This window comes from Glycine max, chromosome 2 (assembly GCF_000004515.6).
Source record: "Glycine max cultivar Williams 82 chromosome 2, Glycine_max_v4.0, whole genome shotgun sequence".
In the NCBI taxonomy this organism is placed as follows: domain Eukaryota; kingdom Viridiplantae; phylum Streptophyta; class Magnoliopsida; order Fabales; family Fabaceae; genus Glycine; species Glycine max.
The window spans coordinates 5,161,681-5,189,669 of NC_016089.4; the positions used below are offsets into that span (position 1 = coordinate 5,161,681).

The window sequence follows — 27,989 nt, forward strand, 5'->3', positions numbered from 1 at the left end:
TTTACCCACTACTCAAATTTTCGAATTCCTAATCTATCCATCATGTAGTTGTCACTTGTCATTGTTCCCTTGACCAGTATTATATATTTGCTCTCAATTTTATGGTTTATTATATATATATATATATATATATATATATATATATATATTCTCTTCCATTTCATTTCAATTCCATCTTCTTTCTATTATTTTATCATATTTTTTTTATTGTATTCACTATTCACTCTAATGACTCCGTGTAGTTTTGATTCGCACCACATGACCTCAAAGAAATTTGTTGATGTTTTCATGTTGGACATATTAAAATGAGATAACGCAGCAGCGTAACTTGAGCTAATTACCATTTTTATTCTTTGTTTGAAAAGTTAAAAATCAATTGGAAAAAAATGTCAATTCTTCAGGATTTTATTTTAGCATTTGCTCAAAAACAAGCAATTTAAATCATTCTTATTAATTTGCCTTTATAAAAGATTTACTTATTACATTTTTCGTTATTGGTCATAGAAATTACATTATAACTCGAAACACATTTCGATATTTAATTTAGGAAGTTCTTCATTTATCTACTAGATCTAAATTGTTTAAGAATTTAGTTAATATCTATCAAAAAATATTTTCCGTTTGATATCTATCAAATAATATCAAACAATGAATTAAATGATTGACTAAGAATTTATCTACTAGATCTAAATTATAACTGCAATCATTATTTATTACATTAAATTTGTTATAATACTTTAAAATCTTATATGTATTTGTCTTTGTAAATAGAAACGGATAAGAATTTTCCTTGCTAAAATTTATAACTAAGAATTGTTAATTTTATTTTGATGATTCACTTGTGATACTCTTAAACTTAAATTTTTCCGTGGACCAAAACCTCTTTTTTTTACACAAAGGACCAAAACCTCTTAATTATTATAAAAATATGCTTTTAATGTAGATAGAAAATGAATGATTTTTTTCTTCTTTTTCTCAGCTTCTCTGAATCTCTATAAATTATTCTAGAGTTGTCAAATGGGATGACTCGGCCTGACAAAGGATGAAAAACAGGCTAGCCTGACCTACTGGCTAAATTAGCCATTTTATTATTTTATATAATTAAAAAATTCATTCAATTCAAGTTACACAACCCAAAAATGTGAAAATTAAATTTAATGGCATTCGATTCATCTCACTGTCTATTTGCAACCGAGGGCCCCATTACACGGCAGTTGACTACTCCCACACGGGACCAAGTTTTGCACATTGTTATCAAAATTATAAATGTGAGGCAGAAACTGAACAATTCCACGTAACAAGAGGCAATAATTTATGAACTAGCCACGTCACATTACAATAGGCACCAAAGTTGATCGATTGAAATCATTTTCATCATAAGAAAACTATCTACAAGTGTTTTTACAAGCTTTTCCTTTTTTCTCCCACCAAAAAAGTACTCCAATAAACTAGAGGATTTTTTAAAAGAAAAAAATTTTGAAAAGGTTCCCACCCTTTCCCTCCAGACACCAGTTCCTTTACAAGCCAACACCAGACCAACATCGAGCACATGACTGAGCGGTAAACCTCTGATAACTGCCATTTGAATATTTTAATAGAGTAACGGCTATATGTGAAAGGCAAGAGGGAAAAAACACTAACGACTTTTTGAACTAAACATATTTCCACCCAACATACAATTCTTTTTTTTCCCTAATATGTCCTCTGTTCATGAGAGAGCTAAATTCCTAAAAACTAACCATCGTTCTTCTATCTAAACTGAGGAGGTTTCCCTGCTTCCAACACATGGAAGCCTGAAACAGAACAACAACATGATATATTAGAACACGTCGTCAATGATGCTTCTTGGGTGACTTCGTGAATGCTACCACATCTTCATCATCATCATTGTCACTGTCCTCGTCCTCTTCATCATCATCCCTCTTCCTCTTAAGGTGGGAAGATTCAGGAGGAGGCAACACCTGAACATCATCCTCATCGTCGTCATCAACTTCATCCTTCTCTTCACCATCATCATTTCCACCATCTACATCAGCAACTGCAGCATTGACAGCATCAGACTGTCCAACTGGCTGAACAAGATACCCAGCACCATAGTCTTCTTCCTGTGATTACAGCAAAAATTCTATAATTTCATTAAAAAGCTGAGACAAACTCGACAATCAGGAAAAACAGCAGAAAATAAAACAACAGTGAAAAGAAATTTTCATGATATTTATAACAAGCTTAACCAAATAACCAAGGGTAATTTCTTATTTCTTATGTTTTAGAAAACCAACTCAAAGTCATCACAGAGAACATGGATACATTCTATGTTCTATACTTAAAATTTCATTACCAGCCAAATCAAAGTTTTATTGCAAAATCCAGGTATTATCACAGTTTAGGACAAAAAAAAAACAAAGCAGGGAAAAATCAAAAACTAAAATGATTATCATTCCGGACTCCTGTCTAGAGTATCATAGCACAAAAATAACCAGACCATGACAATATATTATTATTTAGCATCTTGGTTTACAACCAAAATAAGCTTACAAAAGCATCAGAGCAGAAGCAGCACATGGAACAACAAAATCTCACGAAACACTAATCAAGCAAATGATCCATGTCCCCATCGTAGAACATCAAAATCCTAACCTAAAAAAATAACTTTGGAAGACAACAAACATATTACAACAAAACATATTAAGACCCATAAAAAAAGGATGGGCATTACAATCCTGAAGTTATCAAAATCAACATTCAAAAAAATTGGGACTGCCACATGTCATTGAAGAGAATAAGAATACTAAAGAAAACACAACAGATTTCCTACAATCAAAAAGAGGAATTTCAACGAATATACAAAGGATCTGCAAAAAAAAAAAAAACAAATTCTGAAGCTTTCTTACAGAAAAATAAAAAATATAAAACTAACTTATTAACACCCATCATTAAGAATATCAAAATAATTTATTAGCATCCAAAACCAAAATTGCAGCTTATACTGCTATGCTGTTCCTGGTATCTGCAAAAGAATTCATTTTCATCTCAATTCCTGCATTAGATAAATACTTCAATGATGAAAAAGGCACTGGCAGTTAGACAAAATGCTTCATAAGTTCCATTTAAGAGACAACAATTACAGGATATCAAAACAGCAGCACACAATAACATGCAAACTGTTCCTCAGATAAGATAGTGACAAATAGTTGAATTAGAATATTCAAAATCACTGATAGTTATCACTGGCTGGGTGCAGAACACAAAATATCACAAAGCCCATCCATGCAAAAAGGGCAAGCAAAAAATCAAGACTATTAATTTTAAATACAAAACATACAGGACACAAGTCGTCTAAATACCACACACAAGTAACATATGATGCAAATAAAATAAATCAAACCAACAAAAGTTCAAATCTATTTAACAAGAAGCATCAGTCAACAAAATTTCATGAATATGAAGAGCAACCAAAACCGGATCTCCTCTAGAGCAATCTGACAACAACAAAACATCACACCAAACAGAAACTATTAGCACAAAAAATACACAAGTAAATAAGCATGCATTAAACAAAAATCACAAGTCAAAAGGGTTATCTCACTTCATCGTCATCTTCAAAGTCTCCATCATCTTCAACCCCAATCTCATCCTCCCCAGTCTCCCCATTATCATCCTCATCCCCATCCTCTTCCCCCTGCTCATGCCCATCAATCTCACCCTCAGTACTCGTCAACCTCCCGGTTCTCTCAGGCTCCACAAAATCACCCTCGTCGTTATCCACCTCTTCTTCCTCATCGTCGTCCTCATCATCATCGTCCTCATCATACTCCTCCACTCCATCCTCATCATCACTATCCTCAATCTCATGAACCTCCACCACATCATCATCATCCCCCTCCTCCTCATCAATCTCCTCACCAGAATCATCCTCATCATCTTCCTCCTCAACATCGTCCCCCTCCACTGGCGCAACCCCAAGACCATTCTCCCGATGGCCCTCTCCATTAACAACCATCCGCCTCGACGACTCCGTCTCCTCCTCATCCGCGTCACTCTCCTCCTCATCATCAGCATCGACAACGCCATCAGCACCCTCACTGTGCCCATTGTTAATCCCAAAGGGCCGATCCTCCTCACCGCCGTCAATCTCGCCGCTCCCAGGGTCATCCTCTTCCTCCTCCTCCTCCTCATCCTCCTCCTCGTCGTCACTCTCGGGCCTCTCGTTCTCCTCCGCGTCCATCTTGTCCAAGTACTTCAACGACTTGATCAACCCGAAAACCCTAGATCGATAGTCCTTCACGCGCGTCACGGGGCACTCGTACAGATCCAGCGACACCAGCTTCAACTGCGCGAGCGGCGCGAGATCCTCAATGTACTGAATCCGATTGTTCGACAAATCGAGGTCGCGAAGCGAATCGAGCCCGGCCTGCACGAGAAATTCGAGCCCGGAGGCGATCCGGTTGTCGGAGAGGTTCAGCTTCTGCAGGTTCCTCAGCCGGGGAAACTGCTCCAGCGACGAAACGCCGACGTTTGCTATTGAGAGGTGCTGCAGGTTCTGGAACCGCTCCAGAAGGCTAGGCGGGGGTAACCGCCCCTGGACGCACTTAACGGCGCCGTCTAGGGTTAGCGTCCGCGCGGCCGCGTGGTCTTTCTCGCCGTCCAACGCCGTTTCCACAGCCCTCTCCCAGATCTCGTCCATCAAATACGATATCCTATGTCTCATGCAAAACGACACCGTCTTAAAGGCCAACGCTTCTTAAGTATCGGCTCCGTTAACCCGGTGCGAGCGAACATACACAACACACCAAACGTGTTTTTTGTTTCGGAATTGGATTGAATAAAAAACAGAAATCCCGAGTTGCGGTGATGATGGTTTTTGGAGAGTTTTTTAGGTTTGAGTTTCTCTCTCTAAAGTTTTCTTTTATAATTTCTCTCTCAACAAGGAGAATGGGGGGATAAACCTCTTTGTGACTGGGCAAACGGGCTCGAGGTTTGGGTCTGACCTAGGGTTCAGGTGGGCTGAGCCTTTGTGGTTCGGGGAGTTTTGTCCTGTAGCGAATGGGACCGTTGGATTGGGAGCGACGGGGATCGGTGACGTGGAGGGAATGGACGGATGAGATTGGGGGTTTCTGTGTTAGTTTTCGAGAACGGTGAAGCGCGTATTGGACTGGCCATTTTCGAACACGTCATGGATTATGTAAATATCGGAAAAAGGATTGATATTTGCATCTCTTTTGGGACGGGATTTACCGAAATGCCACGCCATGCGGAGTTTGAACTGCTTGAACCGGATATCCACGAAATAATTTATGACTTTCCAAATTCCAATTCCCAATTGCATAGTAGATTAAATTTAAGGAAAAATATATATTGTTAGTACTACATTTTATTAAAAAAAAAGGTCTAAAACTATGAGTAAATATTATTGCACTAACTATGGAAAGAGAATTATATATTTAATAAAGGTTTAAATATATTTTAATTTGGAATACGTTTGGATTTAGCTTTTTAATTTTAAAATTGATTTTTTAGTTGTTATAATTCGGAATAAGGTCGGATCATTTGAATTAATTTTAAATTTTCTAAAAATGAATTTGAAATAAGAGATAAAAATAATCATAAATTTTTTATTTTGCAACTAATTACTCTGACAAATTGACATTGATATGATTCTCGTTATTTACAAAACCACAATGGAAAGCAAAAATGAACAATTTAAATTTTAGGATATTGAGATTTGATATCCTATGTATATTAACAAATAGAGTTTGGCACTTGGCTTCGTCCAAGCATATAGGAAGTCTGAATATGTTATCAATTGCATTTAATTATATATATATATATATATATATATATATATATATACGCACATAAATAATAATTTTAATTTTATATATATATATATGCACATAAATAATAATTTTAATAATATGTCAACAAGTTGGATTTGTGAGATTAAAATTTAAAATGTATTACCTAAATAGGAACCCACCCAACCTTATTTACTTGCTTTTACGAGGATATTTATGAAACTAAAACTGAAATATACTTAAGTGGATCTTTCCTTAGGGGTAGGTAAGCGACCTAGTCCACTGTATAAGTTTGCATTAGCAATGAACTGAGTCAATCCGCCCCGTATTCTTACACGGACCAAATAAATTGATTTGTGACGCGGGTCAAATGAACCGGTCCGTGGGCCTAATTTTAAAAGAATTTCAATTTTAGTAAAAATACAACACAATCAAATTAAATTCAATACAAATGTAAATAAAATCTTAACAATTAGTCAATTACATCAATAAAATAAACAATATCTTAACAAAACAAAATACAAGCAATAAATCTAAAATATGAAACTTAAACATCTTCAACAACAAATGATTTCATATTTGAAGTAATAAAATTCAAATGCGGACAACCCACGAGCCAAACCCGCATAGTTCACAAGTTGAGCGGACGGCCCAAAAATATGACATAACCATGGACCGTTTAAAAAAATTGGTCCGTTACCCGCGCGGACTACAGGCCCCGTGGATCAGTCCATGGACCTGAATCCGTTTACCCACCCCTATCTTTCAAGCTCTAATTTACTAGCACTCACATTGTGATGATTATGAAATTGACTGCAAAATTTGAAAGAATCACAACCTACTAAAATACATAATTTCCCAATTTATGAAGGCATGAAAATCCGAGTATGACTTCGCCTTTCTCAACTTTTGGTAACATGACCCTTTTCCTTTTGAAGTAAATCAGACCTTTTGGTTGCTCCACATTCTAATCTCTAAGCACGTTCGGAGGTTGCTCCTTTGCCTTTCTCAACTTCCTTGAGATTCTTACTAAGTTTCCGTGCTCTCTGAAATAGTAAATAAGGCAGTCAGAATACCACAGTACACGCATTAGAAGCTCAGAAACTATCTGGCTTGAAAGCTTAAATAGATAACAAATTTATGTTTCAGTTGATACATATTTTACTAACGATTACTAAAATGCTATGTTATTTACATTCTTTTCCTGCTTTCGCAATTTTGTTAAAGAAATATAAAACATTTCTAACCATAACAAAATATTGTTTTCATCATACCCTTCAGAAAATCATGATACAGAAACAAGCCCAGAAATCTACTAAATCAAATAATGTACCTTTCCTTACCACCCCGAAAAATGTAAACAAAGAAAGAAAAACACTAAACCAACTTACCAAGAACATTAATACTTACAAGTGGATTTAATTCTAATTTATAAGCCATACCCAGACTTTCGTGTATCTATGATCCCCATGTTGTGCATACAAATAAGTTCAGACCTAAAACTAACTATCTGATAGAAAAATGTGAAATAATACTCTAATGATGAATGTCCTCAACAAATTCAGACAAGGAAGGACAGCTAATTTACATTACAATATCACCCAGATTATGCAGGCTACCCTGGTGCAGCGGTAAAGTTGTGCCTTGGTGACTTGTTGGTCATGGGTTCGAATCCGGAAACAGCCTCTTTGCATATGCAAGGGTAAGACTGCGTACAATATCCCTCCCCCATATCTTCGCATAGCGAAGAGCCTCTGGGCAATGGGGTACGAAGTTTTTTATCACCCAGATTATGCAGGCTACCCTACTTTACAATTATAATTTACTGTCTGTTTTCTGTAAACACTTTCACCCTTGAGAGTTTTTTCTTTTTACCCTTGAGAGTCCTTATGATCACACTACCTAAATTAACCAGCAATAATAGAAAAAAAAAAGGGGGCAACTGAATCAAGTGCTATAAAGCTCCTACCACTACGAGTATATTGTAGGCAACCTTGGCATTTTCAAGAGGTTAATCCCTCGACTCAGAACCTGTGACCTTCCTAGTCACATGGTAAGTAACTCCAACTGTTGCACCAAGGATCCCCTTCAACTTCAACCAGTAATAATATAAAATGACAAAAATCTTGTTCTGCAACGCCAATTTAGTAATTAGCTGCTCAATCTCAACAATTATCAATATCCTTTCTCTTTTCAATTTTTTTTCCAAACAGTCTGACCTCCTAACCACACACAATTTCTACACTATCTTGATTGTATAACCCTATTCAACAATCCACACTATCCAATTTTTACTTCTTACTGCTATACCAAATGGGATTCAATCCTTGTATGAGTGGGAAAGGCTAGGGCATCAAGACAGAGTAGAAAGGGAAGGCCTACACATTTGCCTCCTAGTTCCAATTTCAAGTTTCAACAATGTCATGCTCGACTTTTTCAAACCCATTAGCAGACATATTGCTGCAGCAGCCAATTTTGCAAACATAGCAATATCTTTGTTAAAACAGCAGGGCCACATGGGGTCATTCAATTAGCATCTTTGGAAAACCAAGAGGGGAAGATACTTGAAAATGGAACAAATCAGATCAAAATTGAATCTTTGCAAGACAAGGAAAAAAATGTGTAGTCAAGACAAAAAGTTTTTTAAAAAAGAGCCTCAAAACTTACTTCCGCTAATAGAATACAGTGCTTCAAATTGCAAAACATCTAACTGAAGAAAGGTTCTTCAAAAGGATTCATAATGATCATTCAACAAAATTTCCTAAATGCGAGTAAACTATTCTCACATAAACCTTAGAAGATAACAAGAGTTTAACGGGCATCACTCTGTTTTTACACACATTCAGAAATCATATTTTCAAAAAAGTTATTATAAAACTCAACAAACATACTCTAATATATGATCAGTTTGTGATCACACGATGAAGTTATGTTAAACTATTGGTACAATGTAACATAACTTCCTTGTAAGTTATGACTAAGATGATTTTCGATTGGTGTCGGTGCACACCTATTTGAACTCAAACCAAGTCTTACCGTACAAGAAAGACAGATAAATCCAATCTAATATTAGAATTGTACAGTAAAGTGGGAATTTTAACAAGGAGGAGAAGTAACAAACAGGAGGCAATTGGAGATCCAAGGAGCGCAGAGACATGTTAACGATCTCGGCGACGGCAACGTCTCTAACATCGGCGGCGTCGCTGGTCAAATCCTCGTAGGCAGCCTCGAAGGCCTTTTCCCAGAACCGCGGCAACCTGATCCTACGGTTATTCGTGTACACGTCCCACATGTGCCTCACCAGCTTCTCCCGCTCCTCGATTTCCTGAACAACTTAAAGATCTCACGTCAACCAGTGATACGAACAAATAAAAGTATATAAGTGAGGGACATAACCCAAAAAGTATGTAAACTTACGAGGACGTCGAGGTGGTCGTGAAGGGACGCGTGGGAGAAAGTGTTGAGGGTGCCGGACCAGCGGAGAGAGACTGTGCCGGTGAACATGGACCAGAATGCCAAGAGCAGCATGGCAGCTAGTGCCCAGAATTTGTAGCTTCCTCTTCCGAATAAACCTGAATCAGAGGCTTCCTTTTTCGCAATAGGGAATGTCTCCTTATCCTTCATTTCTTTGATTTGGTTGGGTTTGGAAGTAAAATTTTGATTATCTTTTTTCTATCTGATTGTGCGTGGGCTTCATCGGAGTGGAGTGTGTTTTTCAAGGGTTCAACGGAGAAGGTGAGGGATAGTCTATGAAGTTATTTTGACCTGTGTGTTTTGTGGGGTATTCGTGACCAATGATTTCACTGGCATCCAAACCGCAGGCGACCGACACAGAGACGACACCGTTTTCGTGCTATATAAGCCTTTCCACTTTCCACCTTACATAGTTGTTTACAGATCTCCTTAAAATCAATTAATTAATTACTCTCCTCCTTTTCTTCCATCTGTCTTTTAAAATTGTTATATTGATGAAAATAGTAATACAAATATTTTTTTTATTATAATAAAATAGTTGAGATTTTTTTCTCTATCATTAATACGTGTATAAATTAATTATAGATTAGGAGAAGAGTAAAAATAATTAATAAAAATGTAATTAATGTGTTTAAAACTTTTCAAGCTATAAATGAATAAAATAAAAAATTACAAAAATATAACAATTAAAAAGGAATAAAAGGAGCATTATTTATTAATCATTATAAAAAAAAGTTTTATCACCTGGATAAATATATTATTTTTTTATATAGTATTAATTATTATATGTATAATTTTTAATTAAATTTTTATATATTAAGAAACTATTATTAAATAAAAATAATAATTATAATTTTTCATGTGGATATATATTAAACTAAAAAAATACAGGAAATATAATGATTTGAACTAGGTTGAAATTTTAGGGGAACTCATAATTTGCGTGTTCTTTAGTCTAAACCAAAATAAACCAATAGTACTTGATCAATGTTGATTTTGGTATTAAGTCTATGATTCAAAAATTGATGATTTGTTACTTGAAATAGTAAAACTTATCAGCGTGACACAACCATTAAGTACAATAACCAATTTTTAAACAATGGACTTCCAAGGGCTAACTAAGCTGTCTACTCTAGGAAGCATTGTACACATGGACTTTCATGTTTTTTATGTACATTCATGTTGTTAATTTTTTACTTAACCATGCGAAGAAAATGATGTGACGCTCATGGATCTTGGTTGAACAATATATAAAGTCTAGCGTGTTGAATTTTAAAACATGTAGCCCACAATGCTACATAATCACACCTATTCTCTGAAGTGCTCTTTCTCACTATATAACACACTACACTTTCTCAATCATGGACCAGTTTCTATCGCTACATTTTTCCCACTGTATTTTTTGCTGAAAACCATCTCCATCTCTTCCAAGGGCACACCTTTGGTTTCAGGAAGGAAAAAGTAGAAGAACACCCAAGCCACTATAGATATCCCAGCAAACATGAAAAAGCTCCCACCTATAGTGATCGCTTTGTAGACCGAAATAAAACTCATGGAAACCACAGCATTCATGGTTCTATTCACCGCAACTCCTATACTAGCCCCTTGCGCCCTCAACTTCAAAGGAAAAATCTCCGACGCATAAACCCAAGTAACAGGCCCAAGCCCAACATTAAAGAAAGCAACATAAGCATAAATGGCCACAATACTAAGGCTCAAAGCCCACAAGAGCTTTTCACTAGAACGATCCACCATTGTCAAACTAAACCCCAAAAGTGTGAGCCCACAAACCATTCCCCCAGTGCTGATTTGTAAAAGACGCCTTCTACCAACTTTGTCAAGCAAAAACAAAGCCATGACCAAGAAAATGATCTTTGTGAGGCCAATACCAACCGTTGCAAGAAGAAGCTTGTCCTTGCTTGTGACACCAGCTTTCTTGAAGATTCTGGGACTATACAACATCACAGCCTCAATGCCAGTTGCATGCTCAAAGAAGTGAATCCCCACTGCCGCAATTAGCATCCAACGCACTTCCGGTGTGGGCCTCACCAACAATTCTTTCCACACCCCTTCCCCTTGTGACTTGTAAGAAGGTTTCACATTGTTGTCATCACCATCACAATCATTAATCCTCATTGCAACTTTTATTTCTCTGAACCGAAGCTTGGCCTCGTGTTCCGTGTTGGAAACTCGCAATAACACTTTCTTTGCATCCCCTAGGCGACCTTGCATTGCCAACCACCTTGGGGACTCTGGCATCCCCAGAATCCCCAAGGCCAAAGCCAGCGAGGGAAAAGCTGCTACCCCAAGCATTAATCTCCATCCCAGCCTCAAAGTCAATTTCCCCAAAAAGTAGTTTGATATGTACCCAAGTAAGATCCCAATGCCGATGCAAAGCTCGGGTAACGAGGTTAGAAAACCCCTTGATGATGCAGAAGAAATCTCTGCTGAGTAAACTGGTGCTATCATGAGAGCAAAGCCTACACCAACACCACCAATGCATCTTCCAAGCATTAGAATTGCATAGTTTGGACCATACCCCATGAGAATTGCACCCACCATGAAGAGGAGTGAGGCCAACAAGATTGTGTAGCGACGACCAATATAATCGGAGGTTCTTCCCGCAGCTAAGGACCCCCCCAATGCACATAGGTTCAAGATTCCTGCTAGAACCTCTTGTTGGGTGTCACTGATTCCAATGTCATCCTTGATGAATATCATTGCTCCACTCATAACACCCGTGTCTGGTGAAATCATGCATGTGGGTAGATAAAGTTAAAAACTTTTAAGCATGTGCATCCAATCATTTATTGTATAAAATAAAATATAATCATTTGAAACTAAGAAAAAAAATTAGACGCAATTTTTTAGATGCTTTTGTTATTAGAATTAAAGTTTCACTTTGTATCAATGGTGTGTGTTGATTTTAAATACGGAGTACTTTTATTATTATTGTTGTTGAGATAAAATTCTAATTTTGTTTATAAAATAACACTAAAAACATGTGTAAATGTCTTCATGTAAGTATATAATATATTTTGGCTAACAAAATGTATGTACAAGTTATAATTATGTTCAAACTGAGTTAAATATTCATTTGTTCTTTTCTTGCAGGAAATCTCTCCAAGTTTGGACTCATATGTGTGATTTGACTCCTTTCCACAGGCGTTTCACTTCTTTACCGCACCGCACATTACTGACTCTTTAATTAAGGACAGATCCACATCAGATGTTCAAGGAAAATTAGGTTTTCTGGCTATAGCAATTACAGTCTACTGCATCTGGCTGTTTAGGAACAAGCTGATTTTTAAAGATTATCAATTTTTTGTAATAAAGGTTATTAGCAAGATTAAGTTTCTTATGTATAGATAAACGCACCTGTTACATTTGTTTTAGCATCTTGATATAGACTTTCTTGTATTGGGGAGACTTTTGATTTTCTCTAACTGCGGGGTATGCCCCGTTTATTGTTGTATCATTTTGGGTTTAATATAATTTACATTTTTCCAAAAAAAAAAAACAAAATATTAATTTCTTAAACTATCAAATATTTAATTAAAGAGTTGAACTATTTCAATAAATATTATTTTATATATGCATAAACCTAAAAATCGAAATTAATCGCATGATATTAAGAAATATAATTAATATCTTAAAATTTATAAAAATAATAGAAAAAGGAGCGAGAGAGAATGCAATATTACCATAGCCAGATATGATGGATACCATTGAAGCAACTGCAGCACAAGCAAAGGCATATTTGTTGAACGTGGTCGCCTGGTCCATTATTATTATAATAAAGATAATCAAGGTCTCTTTGGCTTCCTCTCTATAGCTACAAAATTTCTCTAGGAGTAAAAGGCTACTCAACGTGATTTCATTTTGAGTCCAATTTCCTGAATTCCAAACATGTTTATATAGGAGACGAAGTGTGGACAAGGGATCGTTGGTCTGATATGGTTCCCACTAACTGTGGAATAGTCAGAGACACTTGCGGGTCGCTGTTATACTATTGAATATCATATGTGGCACAAAAAATGAGAATCTAAGAATGTGTTAGGTTTGTGTTTTTTATTTTTTTAAAATTATTTTTATTTTTAAAAGATTAAAATTCTAAAAATATGTTTGGTTTAATTTTTTTCTATTTTTAAGAAATAGAAACACTGAAAATTTATGATATATTAACTTTTTGTCTTTTTGTATTTTTAGATTTGCTTAAAATTACATTTTTTGTTGTTACATTTACATTTTACCCAAAATGAGGATTGTATTTTTAACTAAAACACTAAAAAATAAAATTTTATTGATTTCATTTTTTAGTTGTTTTCTGTTCTTATTTTTACTGAAAATATTTTCAAAAATTTAATCAAACATATCTTCATCACCATTTTTTGTTTTTAGTAAAAATGAAAACAGAAAATATTCAAATTAAATACCCCTAAAAGTGTAACAAAAACAAGAAAGAAAAAGAAAGAAAAGGAGAAAAATAAATAAAGTTGGGCTTGAATTAGTTAAACTAATTAGTGGGAGACGGTTGGCTAATGAACGAAAATCAATGAGGAAAATTGGGATATAATTCCTCAAATTTGTCGTAATCTATATATTTGAATTTATCACTTGCCTCGGGAAATTTGAGACTAATTAATTAATTATAATTACTTATGGATAAGGATTGGTTACAAAACACGACCTGATTGTTAGTATAATCTCGTATTCCCGTGGATAGATATTCTGCTGACTAGACTAGGATGTAGCTGTTTTTTAACATGACAAATTTGAAAAACATCATAATCCATTATATTTGTATTAAAAGAAATATTACAATGGTACCTGAAATTTAAAGATTTTGGTACCAAGTTGAGAATTTTTTTTCCTTTCCTTATTCAACTATTTATCCAAGAAAGTAAATGTATCAAAAGTTCTTTCTGGATATCATAATAATTCTCTTACATTAATTATGAGTCTGAAGTGAATAAAATTGTAACGTTAATTTGAAATGAATAAAACTCTTTTGTAGAATCAAATCCTTAATTTAGATTTTTAGTAAGAGACATCCAAATTTAATATATCTTATCCCCTTCTCCTTCTTATTTTCTTCAAACCATTGTATTAATCTTATATCTCACGTTTCTTATTAATAACAATATGAAAGGAAAACAGGGGAGTGAAGCTGAAAAAAAATAGCTCGATATAATTGTACAAAGTAATTTTCCAACCTTGGTGGACATGATTAAATTGCAAAATAAATTAAAAGGACTAGTTTTAGGGAGACAGAGAAAAATGAACGGTTAAATTTTTCATTACTTTATTTTGTTTATCCATAAGTATATCCTGTTCGAATAAGATGCCTACAGACTACCTGTGATTTAGATGGAAAAATTCAATTACAAAGAGTTTATTTTAAGTTTGAGGATAATGTTTTTTTTACCTAATGATTGTTTTTTTTTTCAAAAACTAATATCTCTATCCCAAGAAGAATGTTAAGGCTAAAGTAACTAACATATAAGAAATTAAGGTTATACGTGGTTCAAGTTTAAAATAAGAGTTTTAAAAATAAAGTAGAAACTAAAAACTATTTAACATTTTTAAGTTTTAACTTAAAAATTCTTTTAAAACTAAAATTTTGTTTTTTTAATCTTATATTGGTTAAATTTAGATGAAATAAATTAGAAAGAGCTTAAGGCGTGCAACTTATTTTAAAAAGTTACTTTACTTAATTTTTTTTTCATCTTATTTTCTTTTATGAAAGATAAATTCCTTAATTTTTAGAACTTTTCTTCAAATATATAACTTCTCTTTGGTTGCAATATTTTTCTTCTCCTCCAAAGTCAGATTCCTTTAAAATGAGTAAACTCTCTTTCTGAAATTATAAGTTGGTCTTTTTTTCCTTTGAAATTTTATATTTTTCTTGTTTTGGGATATTGGCTTATTCGGTCATCGTTGTCATCAAAATACGTTTGAACTCGATCACATGTAACAAGAAAAGAATATGCGTGATAGCTTATGTTCATGAATGAGGACTACAATGGATGGAGTGCGCAAAGCGATGACACGAGCTAAAAAGCAAAAAGTATAACATTATATATCACCACTAGGTGAGGCTCCAAACAAATCAACATATTATTAAAGAGTTGATAGAAAGATATAAGATTTCTGTTTACATGTAATAGAATAGTTTATTTAGGTAGTAAAAGAATTTGTGTGTAAAATTCTTTTCACTTATCAATAGTCACATATGGCTTGTTAGTAAATTAATAACAAATTTAACGTGTGAAAAAACACTCGTGATCTTTAATTTAAGATTAAAAAAAATCAATTATTTAAAAGAAAAATTTATTATTTATAATAGTCTCTCTTAAGTTTGAAAAGAATTATTTTTCTTAAAAAATAATTATATCTATAAGATTTAGTTCAACTGATTAAAAAATGCATAAAAATTGTGGTAAGGTCTCTCATACTACTCAAGTTAAACTCCGCAATTTAAATAAATAAATAAATAAGATTTCATGGTCTTTGAAGAAAATTTATCAAAGCCTAGAGACATGAATTAAACTCAGTTAATCCTTTTTCTTTCATATAGATAGATTTTGTTACACTGTTGCATCTCTTTCTCTCTATAACGCGACTTTGTTAACTCTCTCATTTGATAGCGATTACCAATCCAAGAGAGTCATTGTCAATTAATAACTACATCTCAATCTTGGCTTGAAATGTGGGGAGTCCTAACATATTTGCAGCCTTACCCTGGATCTACAAACAAAGTTGATCATGCATGCTATCATCTCAAGATATTTGGTGTGATAAATACCGAAAAATGTGACAAACAGAGTGCTCAAATATTTCTAGAAATTTATTTCTTAAATTCAATTACACTTTTCTTGTAGTGTATATTCATGTGAGGAGACTTTGTTATTAAGTGAGGGCCTTCTTTTTGTCAATAGGTCATTCATTGAAAAAGCCCAGCAACACTTACAAAGCATGGCTGATAAAAAAATAAAACTTACAAAGCAAAAGCATATATAAAAACTAAACACTAAACAAATCGAGTGTTATAACAGTGTACACTGTACAGCATATTAACAACGACAGATTAGAAACTTACGCTTAGAACTAATTTCAAATACAAAGAACAAACAAAAACATAGATAGAGCCATGAACTTCTTTTCACTTTTTTCATTTCTTTGTTGTTCCTTTCGTGATCACGCATATCTGTCAAGGCAGGCACATGTCAGAACAGTAATATTCTTCTGACTTTGGGAAATCATGCTTATAAGATATACTTATTAATTGGGCCTATATTCAAGAACTCATTCTAGACAAAATATTGTTTCCAAATAAATATCTTGCTGTTTATCGTGGAATTTGAGCGAATTATAAGAACCTACCTCAGATGGAGCGTACGACAATGTTTTAAAGACCACACGGAATCAGGCTACACCTTTGTTTGTGCGCAACTAGTACCATACCGAGGAATAGCGAAAGAGACCTTACATAATAATTTGTTATAGATTAATAATTATACTTTGAAATGTACGTAGTTTCTCACAGGGCACCAGATATTTATCACAACATATTACTGTTATAAGCAAACTACTAACAACAATTTTTTGGACATTGCTAAGGTATTCCACACTCTTCACTAATGTCATTAATTTTTTTTTTGTCCTCATAGCGACCGAAATAATCTCTGACCCAATAAATTAAAAAATATTCATAATCTCTAGTTCATGACCAAATTTTTTTATTAGAAATACAAAGATTGAACATCATAATATATAAAGCAGTAATAATTTTAATTTATAAATAAAAAATTATTTGTTTAAAGTTTATAAAATAGTTAATCTGACCTTAATTTTTAGTTTTAATCTTAGTTGTGTAGGTATAAAAATCTACTCAAATGCACGTTAAGAAGTATTTATTTTATTTAGTTAACCTTCTGCTAATGACAACTTTATCATGAGCTGAAAATTGTTAATTAAGATGCCGTCTTTTAACTAACTATTTGAAATTAATATTTCTTGAAATGTAAAGATTAATTAAAGAGGAATTTTTTTAGCAAAGTCCTTTTATATACGTAACTTAAAATAATAGTGATAAAAAATATGCAATTAAACTCAAAGGGTTGACGCGGAATGGTGCAAGACTATGTTGCATTCATATGAGTATAAATAATCTATTTAGTGAGAAACAATCTATTCTCACCATTAGGGATGTACAAAAACTAATTCGATAAAAAAATCGAATCAAATTAATTTCAAATTATTTTAATCGGTTTGATTTTATATTTAAATAGTCAAATTAATTTTGAAACTGGTTCAAAATCAAACCGATTTTAAAAAAATGATTCTAGATTGAACTAGTTTTTAACCAGTTTTAAACTAGTTCTAAGAGTTGAACTAGTTTCAAATTGATTTTCGAATAATTTTTTTCAAATAAAAAATATATATTCAAGTGAAAAATAGTTCTGTTAACTGGACTGATTTTGTAGAAACAATTCGATATTCGATTAATCGAATTGGTTTTATAAAATAGTTAATTCATTTTTTCTTGAACTAATTCGAAAAAAAAAACCTATTTGATCTAGGTTCGTTTACCATTCGGTTTAATCCGAACCAGTTTTTTTGCACATCTCTATCTACCATGTGTAAGATTAATCTTTAACTTAATGAGTTAAAAAACACTTGAGTTATTTGACGAAAAAAAAAATATGCAACTAACTTCCCACTATAAATGGCTGACATTAATTATGTGCCTTGGGCATACTTTCTTTATCAACACATGAAGAAAAAAGAGCCTATTAGAATTTATTTTTCTTTAAGCATCATTTTAATTAAATGGTTTGAGATTATATATGATGATATATAATTAAATGATAGTATATTATAAAAAAAAAACTTTACACTGTTATCACGTTTAAATTAAGTCCTTAATTATCTATGGAGCACGAAGCAGTGTGAAGTACTTCCTAAGGGACGTTTTTTGAATTCGAACCTTGCTCTGTCTTGTATATGTTCAGTTTGTTACTCATAATTGGGTTGCCATCGGATTGCTTTGCTCATGTAATTAATATCTTTTTTTATTATAAAAAAAGTATATTCCGGTAATAAGTTTATAGCTAGTTTGACTTGTGCATCAGTTATAGTGCTACACTGCTACGTTGATCATATTTTACATGCATCATAAAAGATAGGAATATTAAAGAATAAGAAAGTGAAATAGTAGACGTATCTGCTTAGTCAACTTGATTTGATTTATGACTTTTATGCTCGTGGCTGGCACAACAATTCGAATTTTGCTTTCTTTCTCTATAGTCCACACCTCAATCCCCAATTTAGCAGGAAAAATCAAACCCAACTTCGGCAGGGTGAGTGGGAGCTAAATAAACAATTTTTTTTTTCTATTTTATGCTATATGATAACCATGTTGGCAGCTGATGAAATTTGGCAACTTTATTTTGACTATAAGTTTGGTGAAAAATTAGACTAAAACACCGCTATCAATATCACATCCACACTAGTTTTCTGGTCGACACGGTAAGTAACAAACACAAGTTGGCCTTTTAGGCCGTTTATATCTACCAAATTGTTTAGTTTCTGGGTTGTATTCCACTAAGATTCGGATTTCCTTTGGATGGTGCTACAAAATCTTGATCTACCGGTGGAGCTGAGTATTGTAATTATGATATTTAAAAAGATGTGTGGTTGTGATTGAATGCGTAATTAGCTTCACTTAAATCTGTAAGAAAAAAGATAAATAAACACCTACAATGTTATTAGATACATAATGAGAGAGAAAAAGAGAAAAAATAATATAAATATTATGAAATTTATGATGTAATAGAAAAATTGGATTTAAAATAAATGAGTATTCAAGTATCATTCTTCAATGATTGATAAAAAAATAATATTATTACTCAATTTGTAAAAAATTAATAATAAAGTCTTCTATTTTATATCATATGAGATTTCATCTTTACCACCAGCATGATACTACATCTTTAGAGTTTATTATGTGAATATGATTACACTTAGTTCAAAACTTTAAAACATTAACTTTTTTTGTCCTTTCTAATTATATGTTATTCAATTTGCATATTCTTATTTATTATTTATGTGGGATTACATGTTTATACTTGAACTCGAAAGTAAATTGTATAACTGTCAAATGCTTGAGTAGGATGATATAGGTCGTGTACCAAGTAATGTGTTTTTGTAACAGCGGTTAAAGGTGACTTCATAGGAAGAAGATTTGGCGAAATGGTTGTTGATTTGGTGGTTGATTTCATGGATGGAGGAAGAAGGGGTTTTGATTTGGTGTAACGAAGAATGGTTTCTTGTGTTGGTAGATGGTGATGTCTATTGTGGATTGCTCTGCTCCTTGCACAGTTGATTAGGTTTTCTTTTTATTTATTTTTTCATTAACGGTGAAATTATGCAGTAAAGGTTTGTTCGTTTGTTTTTGAAGGGAGATTGAAGGTTGACTAAGGAGGAGAAGGAAGGGTTGTGAACAATGAAGGGAGATTGAATGTCGATTAGTGTGATTTTAGACATATTTGATTGTGATTTTTTTTATGTATGAAAAAGTTGAGTGACTCAAAATAAAAATTCTAAAAAATTTAAAGACTAAAAAGATAGTATACTCCCTTTTTAAGAGGTTGTAGGATAATGTTGTAATTACAGAAACTAAAGTAAAATGTGTTCTAAGAAATGAATCTTTTTAACTAAGGTATCATCTCAACGTGGAAGATATCACGAAAAGGCAAATGTCTCTAAAACCAAACCCGACAACTTTGTGACAATGTGCTCTTCTCATACATGCTGCCTTGGAACAGAATTCCCCGGTGTATGAGGGAATGGCTGCTCTCCAACAAGAGCATAGAAGATCTGACAAAAAGTACAATTAAAATGTTAAACTACGTTAACTATTTCTCCTTCATAAACAGAAAAATCAAGTTATGTACTGACCACTACTGTGTCCCCACACAGGCAAAAGAAAGAAAAAGAAAAACTAAAAAAAACCTGACGTTGCAGATCGGTTGCAGCAAACATATCTCTGGCACCCTGCATTGACTTAACCAACTTCTGTGGGATTTCTTCACCAGTTGAACAGTGTCTCGCAAATTTTTTCAAAACTCGATAATCCCATGCATAGTATCGGTCATAAAAAGTATTACCTAGTCAATCGCACTCCTCCAGATTAATATCACAGCATCAGCAATGAGCGGCAACCAAATTTATTCAGAAGCAATTCTTCCGTTTTTAAATCAGCAGATGATTATATTTTAGTATAGCTTATATTAAATGCCATATGCCAACTAGGCTGTTTTAGGCAACAAATGAGAACTAAAACAAAAACAACTTGGTCCTAAAATTAGATCACCACCAATTTCATCATTGAAAAAAAACACACTTTGATAAGTCACTATAATGTTCAACACACATTAGAGGGGGCGGGGGGAATTCCCAACACATTGACATAGTTATCCACTAACCTTTGTGTCAATATTACAAGAATTCTATGATATACTTTGTCTAGATCATTCTTATGTTATTGCTAGTATTATTATTATTATTATATAATTCTGAAGGCAAATTACGTAGGCCTTAATTATAAATTAAGTGTGTTCTTCGTTTAGTAAATCCCTATCCCTGCCATCCAAAATATTTGGGGCTAAACGGATTAAAAAGTGTAAGTTTAGGGACTAAAACGAATTAAAAAGTGTATGCATGTAAGGATTAAAATGATTAGTTTCTAGGTATAAAGACTAAAACGTAAAGATTGTGCAGATATAAGGGTGTCAAGAGTAATTAAACTTATATTTATTCTACCATCTGATTTAAGGGTTAGGACTTGAAGACCATAGTTCTTGCAGCATTCTACTTACTCAAAGAGGTTGGACGGTATTTCTGCAAAATCAAGAACCGTTCTGGTGCCCGAAAAATGCTGGTAGTCCTACAATGAGAACATGGTAGTATCAGATTACAAAAATGTGAGCAGTAACCTTTTTTAAAGGTTTCTATTATCAACAAATGCTTGCAAAGGTATTTTGGTTCATTAAAGAATATGGTAAGACAGTTCATATAATTACAATTTCAAAACTCAATTAAAAAAATGTCATTAAAGTTTAAATCAATTAGCTCAAATCATGTTCATACTATCCCTTCTTTATATTTGACGAGAAAGATATTTGAGTTCTATAGATTACACATGTTACAGATATTAGAATTTAGAACATGTGAAACTCATAAATCCTAAAGACTACAATGTAGCCGACAGAGAAGTTAGTAAGGTATCTGCAGGAAGCATTTGCCTTGGGACCCTGAATAATTGTTATTCCCTGGGTGATGCTTCAATTAGTCCAATATGCCAACTCATGAATGAAGAACAAAAGAAACAGCATTCTCGTTACATTAACTAGGGAGAGGGTAAATCATATTTTATTATGTATTTATATGTTATTTACACAATAAGATTGTTGATATTCCTTTTATATTGTAGATATTCATACTCTTAACGTGATAGGAAAAATCTGTTGTAAACAAGTGACGAATATGAATCCCCATAGTTTTGGAAATCCTTGTATATTGTACAGATTTTTTCTTTTTTCTTTTTTCAATCTCCCACCTAGTAGATAAACTAATCACATGGTGTTGAACCCAGGATCACATGCTTAAGGGACCTGAGATCCTTCCAGCAGACAATAAAACATTTATTGTAGAGATTTATGAATAGTAAAAGTAGTTAACTTTGAAAACTGATAATTTGTTTATATTATAATCACTTAATTTACATCTTGATCCCAAATTTCACAAATGTTTATCTTTGATTCTACCACGTCATATAGATTTATGACCTCATTTTGTAAAGCAACACTTTCCTCGTAAAAGTTCAAGAGAATACCGTTCTTGAAAGCAGTGACTGAAGAGCATGTCCAAACTCATGAAATAGAGTTTCTACTTCCCAATGACTGAGACTTACAGCAGACGAATTCCATGCACCCGAAAGGTTAAAAACAAGAACTACAATCTGCAAAATTATCAGAATCAGGCATGAATCAGAAGAATAAGCAGTCTGCCATCTTTATGGCGAATACTGTGATTTAGTCAGAAAAATGTGCTTAAATGAGCACTGTGCATCAATATTAGTTTAAAAAAGAAAATTTTATTTTTGGAAAACAAAACTTAATGAACAATAATACATAGGTGGTAGGTCTAAGAAAAACTACAGTTCGTTATTACTTCTTAGTTCTATCCAAACAAAATTTACTATCTAAGTACCCTCAACACTTCAGAGGGGCTAAGTCACGAGATAAAAAGACAGGTAGCTTTTTTCTTGAAACTCAAAAATATACATTTAAGTCCAACTTCAACAATGTGCAGTTGAAAAATTGTATGTTCTTTAGTTGATAAAATGACAGGTCATTTATTGTTTTGTTATTCAGGATAAGAGCTAATTGTCTGTGTTCTTTGGTTGAGTTGTTTTTTGTCTTGTGTTTTCTTTGTTTTTATTGACATTTGGCAGGATTGATATTATTAACAAGTTGCATACCCAGTAAGCTTTCAACTTGACAAGGGGCATTAAAGAATATAGTATTAGGTAAACTCATAGGCAATGGACTACATATTCAGTTAACTTATAGGGCACCCCAAGTAAAGGGTATATGTCTTCATGTAGTTTAAATATAGGGCTAAGAAAGTGTTATGCATTGAACTTATGCAATTAATTAGTGAAATAGTGTTCCCTCAGTCTCACATCTCCATCATTTTCCTTCCCAAAACCATCGTGTTTTTCCACTGGAGGATTATGTATTCTCTTGTCTTACTAATATAACACCTAATAAAAAAAAAAAAAGAGAACTTTCACATAAAAGGCACTGCATATATAATTGACAGAAAGAGAAAATTATATTTCTAGTTAGATGCCTCAATTAGATTAAGGAATAGGGGAATAAAGAAATTTTCACATACTGGAAGTTGGTATTCTGTTTGAGAAATCCTGCGAGTCCTTTTAATTGCAAAGTGAGCACAACCAGGATACTTTCCCTCTCTTGAGTACAAATCTAAGTAGAGATATCCCAAGTCACCCTGAAATGATTGAGTCTCAGTGTCTTCAAACTGGTTAATAAAAAAATAGCAAAACATTATTGATATCAATCATCAATAGCAATGTGATAGACATGAGGTATAATATCTTTGGCAGCACACATGAATTTAGTTAAGGTCCAAACATATAAAATCTTGATAAAATCAAAATATTATTAGGACAACAGAATTACTTGATCAGGAAAACAAGACAATTAAAGGAACTCAGAGAGAGAAGGGGTGAAAATACACCAAAAAATAAGCATTGTGTGCTTAAGCAGTAAATTGATAAATTACCGGTCTTCCCTAACATAGTTAGATGCCACACCAGATAATCCCAACACGGCAAGGACCAATCATCAATTTACATTACAGTATGTCAAAGTTGTGTTTTGAATGAGAAAGTGAGAGGAAATAAAATAAAATGATAGAAAGTGAAAAGAGAGAATCAGAGTGTCTCTGTAATTTGTGATATTCATTTCACTAAATGAAGTCAGAATAGATTTCTCACATTTATACTTTCAGTTGAGAAACAGAACCTAGGGTAGATGCTATGTATGTTGTAAGTAACAGACTTTAACATACTCTGTTGTAGTAATGATTCTGATAACACAATTGACTATTGACAGTTGTCTGATTGTGTATGTAAACATTAGATACATTTTCCAACATGGTATAAGCAAAAAGATGGCAATGATATTGATTGGAGGGCTGACATTCCTTTTTCAAACAAAGGGTAGAGAATGAGATAGTGGACAAACCTAGGAGTTTATTTGACTTTTTCCTTTAAGAGTCCTTATCGATAGAATTTACTGAAATTTGGACCATTTTATTGAATTCAACTTCAAAGATATATAAGTTGTATACAGAAGTTAAAACTACAGAAATAAATTGTCTGACTAAAAAAATTCTTCACGACATTTGAGTGCTATCCACTGGATCCAAATTCATTTTCAGTCACAAAAATTTTCACACCAAATACCACTTCAGGATGATAAAGAGACAGTTTAAGTACATGGGGATCCCAAGATTCACCTGGTGCTAGAGGGATGATACAAAAGGTTGCACCAAACAATGACTACACCAGAACCTTCAAACCCTCAATACAGTTTGAGAGAGAAAAATATGAACCTACAACCTGCATACATGATTTTTGCATTGATGTGAAAAATACAAACATGGGTATGTATTAATGACAAAAAAACATGCATCTATATTATAATTACCGAAGAATTCAATTTATATGCAGAGGACTCCATCATTGTCATGTAATAGGTCTCATGCCATGGCCTTAAATCTCCATCACTTTGACTGCATTTTTCTCTCTTGAATTTCATAACTAACTTGCGCTCCTAAGATCACAAGTAAAAGAGAAAATCCTAGTTTAAGTTACAAGCACATGTCACTTTAGCTATAACACCCTCGTGCCCTAGAAAGTATGCCTTAAAGGAATCTGTACCTCTATACACTTAGCCTGGACCATCTTGCTCATTTCGAGTAAAAATGACGTTACAACTTTTGGTGATACAGATATGTTAGGCTTAACAGAAAATTCAGCATAAGATCTACACCCCATTATCTGGATCAAATAAACAATCAGATGGTAAAATCATTGTGTTATGACGTCAAAATAGTTGGTAAATACTTTTTATTTAATATAAATAACATGCTATACAGTTTTTCATTGAAAATAAAATTTTAGCCTAAAAGAATTCAAAACCTTTTTATTTATAATTGTTGGAGCACATGATAATCTGCTGATTTCATTAATTTAGTTTTTAATCATGCAGATTTATTTCCCTGCAATTTAGTTTTTTTCTTTAACTCTAACTATGACAGCAAGATTATAGCTGAACAGTTCCTGGTGTATGCAGAGCAGTTTCTTTTTCGGAAAAGCACAGAGATGTTACATATTCCAAATTCCAATCTCCTAAGTTATAGTTTCTCCCCTTTTTTGTCTTCTTTTCGTGAGAGTACTTATCCTTTTTCTACAAACTTTTTCTCTTCTTCCTTAATAAAATTCTTGCTCTGTCTAAAAAGAAGAAGAAAAAGTATCAAATGTGTTCCACAAGCTATAGTCATATACTCATCCTACAAATACATGATAGGGATCTAGAAATGATGTTCACCAAACAGCAACATAGAATACGAGAGAAGAGAAAACACTTATGTTTCAGCACCGAACAAAGGGCTTAATAAAAAGTATCAGAGCGTCTCATGATGATACAGACCTGAGCTAGCTCATGTCGAGCAGATATAAGCCTTTTGAGGACATCAACATTTGCGTGTGGCACAGAATTTCCTCGTATATATACTATTTTCCTAACCTTCAAATATAAAGAGAAGTTGACAGATGTTCATTAGTAATTTCATCAATCAGTTAGTTAGTTAGGTTTGTCTGGCCTTAGGACATTGAAGGTGCAGACCCTTTTAAGTTCTGCAGCATTCCATCTTTGTAATTGGGTTTTATACCTATGTCTTCCTGATATCATAAAAATATCATGTTTCTATTAGAAGCACATAAGATTAATTTTTAAGTTCAAATTGGGAGGAAATAAACAAGTTCATTTACTTTGGATCATTTGAGAGTACCAGTAACTTTATCAATACTCTAGAGTCTGAATAATAGATTTCTTAGAAGATTAACATGATTAGAAATGCTTTTTCAATTCACATAAACTTACTGGACTGTCCTTAATAAGACCTGTGAGTAACTCTTACTACGAGTATCAATATACCAGGTAGACTTCTAAATCATTGAATAGAAACTACCTCATCATCTGATGAAAATTGTAATACAGAAGTAAGAGTTTGTGGGTCTGTCGTAATCCGAAATCCTTTCTCTTTTAGGGTTCCCCTGGACCCTGATAAATCCTTGGTTATTAAAGATTTTGAACTATAGATAGGCTTTACAAGATAGTGCAGATTCTTGGGGATGCGAGATGAAGGATATATATCAACAGTTCCTGGGTCCATTACAATATTTTCATTGTACCTAACCAAACCAAAGAAATTGCAAACAGATCAAGAGCACAGCAAAAGTAGGCCTAATTCAACCATGCAACAGTCTACTTTTGGGGAAAATAAGTAATGAAGCAATGACTGAATTGCAATCACGCATCGAAATATTCACAAGCATGATCAACTTCAGTCAAATACAATTTATAGCAATAATGTCACCAAGTTCAATTTTTTCTGGTCTTAGAAAGGTAGCCAACCCTAAATGTCACCTAATAAAATTTAACTCTTCTTAATTATAAAACATATCAGCAAAGTGCAACTAATCCATGACGCCAACCCCACAATCCACAGTGTGGAAAGGCTTCATGGCTGGCTGCATTGCTTAATAAATCATACAATTACTCTACACATAGTTGAGAAATTTCAATGTCTAGCAAATTTGTTAATGTGACTTCATGATATTGAAGTTTTGGATAACAAAATTATCAATTTTGTGATTGCTTTATCATTAGTAGCAGTTAAGGACCTGCTCTCTTTACATGATACCAGTTTACCAAGAAATACGAAAAAGAAGGGGAAAACAGTAAAATATAAACTTATGTTTGGAGAACAAACTGCTTCCAATAAATAAAAAAAATCATTTTTCACAACATGCAAAAGAAATTTCATTGCAATCCATGCATAAATCAGTTATAAACATACTCTCTGCATAGCTGACAAATTTCAATATTTAGCTTGTTCACTCGATCTAATTTCTCTGCAAAAAAAGTGCATCACTTAAGAAACATTTTAAAGAGAAAAAGTTCCTACAACTTTATTTGAAGTATAACATGGAATTAAGAGTAATATTATTACCAGGGCAAAGATGAATTCCACCCCTTTCAAAGTCAACACGTAAGTTTCTAACTCCCCTTTGAGCTTCCTCAGAAAGCATATGACATTCTTGCTCAGCTTTCTTCACCTGACCATATAGATCAAGATTTGTGTTCAGATACTGTACAGCAAAAAGATAAAATACTAAGTGCAGGTGCTGGGGTTAGACCTCTGTAACTTGAGCTTGATCATGTGTTAATACAATGTCTGCATCTTATAGCACTGAAATGAAGATTGGAGAGTCCAAATCTTCAAAGGTTAACTATAACCACTTTTTTTTTTCAAATGATGATTGGTTTGCAGGTTTAATCAAATGCTATACTTATTGGTTCGGTAGGCTGTGTGATGTCAAATGGTTGCTAAATGTGAAATCTACACTCATCTCTGTCTTGATTAAAAATTTATATGTACTTATTTTCAATTTAAAATGCTTCTTCAGGTTTTAAGGTCAGACATAATTAATCTGTCTTACTTCAGTATTCCAACCAGCAACAAACTTGTCCTTAATGCCATTCTACTGCTTACACAGAAATGAAATTAGCCTTCGATCCACTTTGATTCTCGCAATATTCCATTTGACAACCTAACCCAAAGACCTAGAAATCATATTTCCTTCCTGTATAAAATCAAAGATGCTTTTCCACAACTATATAGACATAGACAGTGATACATAAATTAAAAAAGTAATATCATAGTTGTCCTGAGATACTAATGGAAATACTGTTATTGTATCTCACCAATACTACTACAACTTTATGTCAACAACAGAAAATAATTAAAACATGATCCTTGCATTCAGAATTG

General features: G+C 33.3%; 3 protein-coding genes and 1 pseudogene across 4 annotated transcripts; all 4 read right to left on the bottom strand.

The window, feature by feature from the left end:
- Window positions 1–1,554: 1,554 nt before the first annotated feature.
- Window positions 1,555–5,179, bottom strand: LOC100809629 (acidic leucine-rich nuclear phosphoprotein 32-related protein). 2 transcript variants are annotated; one of them, XM_003517986.4, is made up of 2 exons: window positions 3,587–5,179; window positions 1,555–2,105 (listed from the first exon to the last, which is right to left on the bottom strand). In XM_003517986.4, the coding sequence occupies exons 1-2, from the start codon at window positions 4,706–4,708 to the stop codon at window positions 1,833–1,835; spliced, it is 1,395 nt and encodes a 464-aa protein (XP_003518034.1). In that variant the 5' UTR covers window positions 4,709–5,179; the 3' UTR covers window positions 1,555–1,832. The 2 variants fall into 2 exon arrangements, with proteins under 2 accessions (XP_003518034.1, XP_014620669.1); XM_014765183.3 differs by having other exon boundaries at window positions 1,555–2,125; window positions 3,587–4,990.
- A 1,172-nt stretch (window positions 5,180–6,351) lies between these two features.
- Window positions 6,352–9,645, bottom strand: LOC100801282 (uncharacterized). Its single transcript, XM_026124808.2, has 3 exons — window positions 9,213–9,645; window positions 8,917–9,120; window positions 6,352–6,841 (listed from the first exon to the last, which is right to left on the bottom strand). The coding sequence occupies exons 1-3, from the start codon at window positions 9,417–9,419 to the stop codon at window positions 6,770–6,772; spliced, it is 483 nt and encodes a 160-aa protein (XP_025980593.1). The 5' UTR covers window positions 9,420–9,645; the 3' UTR covers window positions 6,352–6,769.
- An 863-nt stretch (window positions 9,646–10,508) lies between these two features.
- Window positions 10,509–13,169, bottom strand: LOC112998708 (probable polyol transporter 3). Its single transcript, XM_026124809.2, has 2 exons — window positions 12,974–13,169; window positions 10,509–12,013 (listed from the first exon to the last, which is right to left on the bottom strand). Exons 1-2 carry the CDS (start codon window positions 13,053–13,055, stop codon window positions 10,629–10,631), a joined length of 1,467 nt encoding a protein of 488 aa, XP_025980594.1. The 5' UTR covers window positions 13,056–13,169; the 3' UTR covers window positions 10,509–10,628.
- A 6,715-nt stretch (window positions 13,170–19,884) lies between these two features.
- Window positions 19,885–27,698, bottom strand: LOC100801826 (mitochondrial intermediate peptidase, mitochondrial-like; annotated as a pseudogene).
- Window positions 27,699–27,989: the final 291 nt, after the last annotated feature.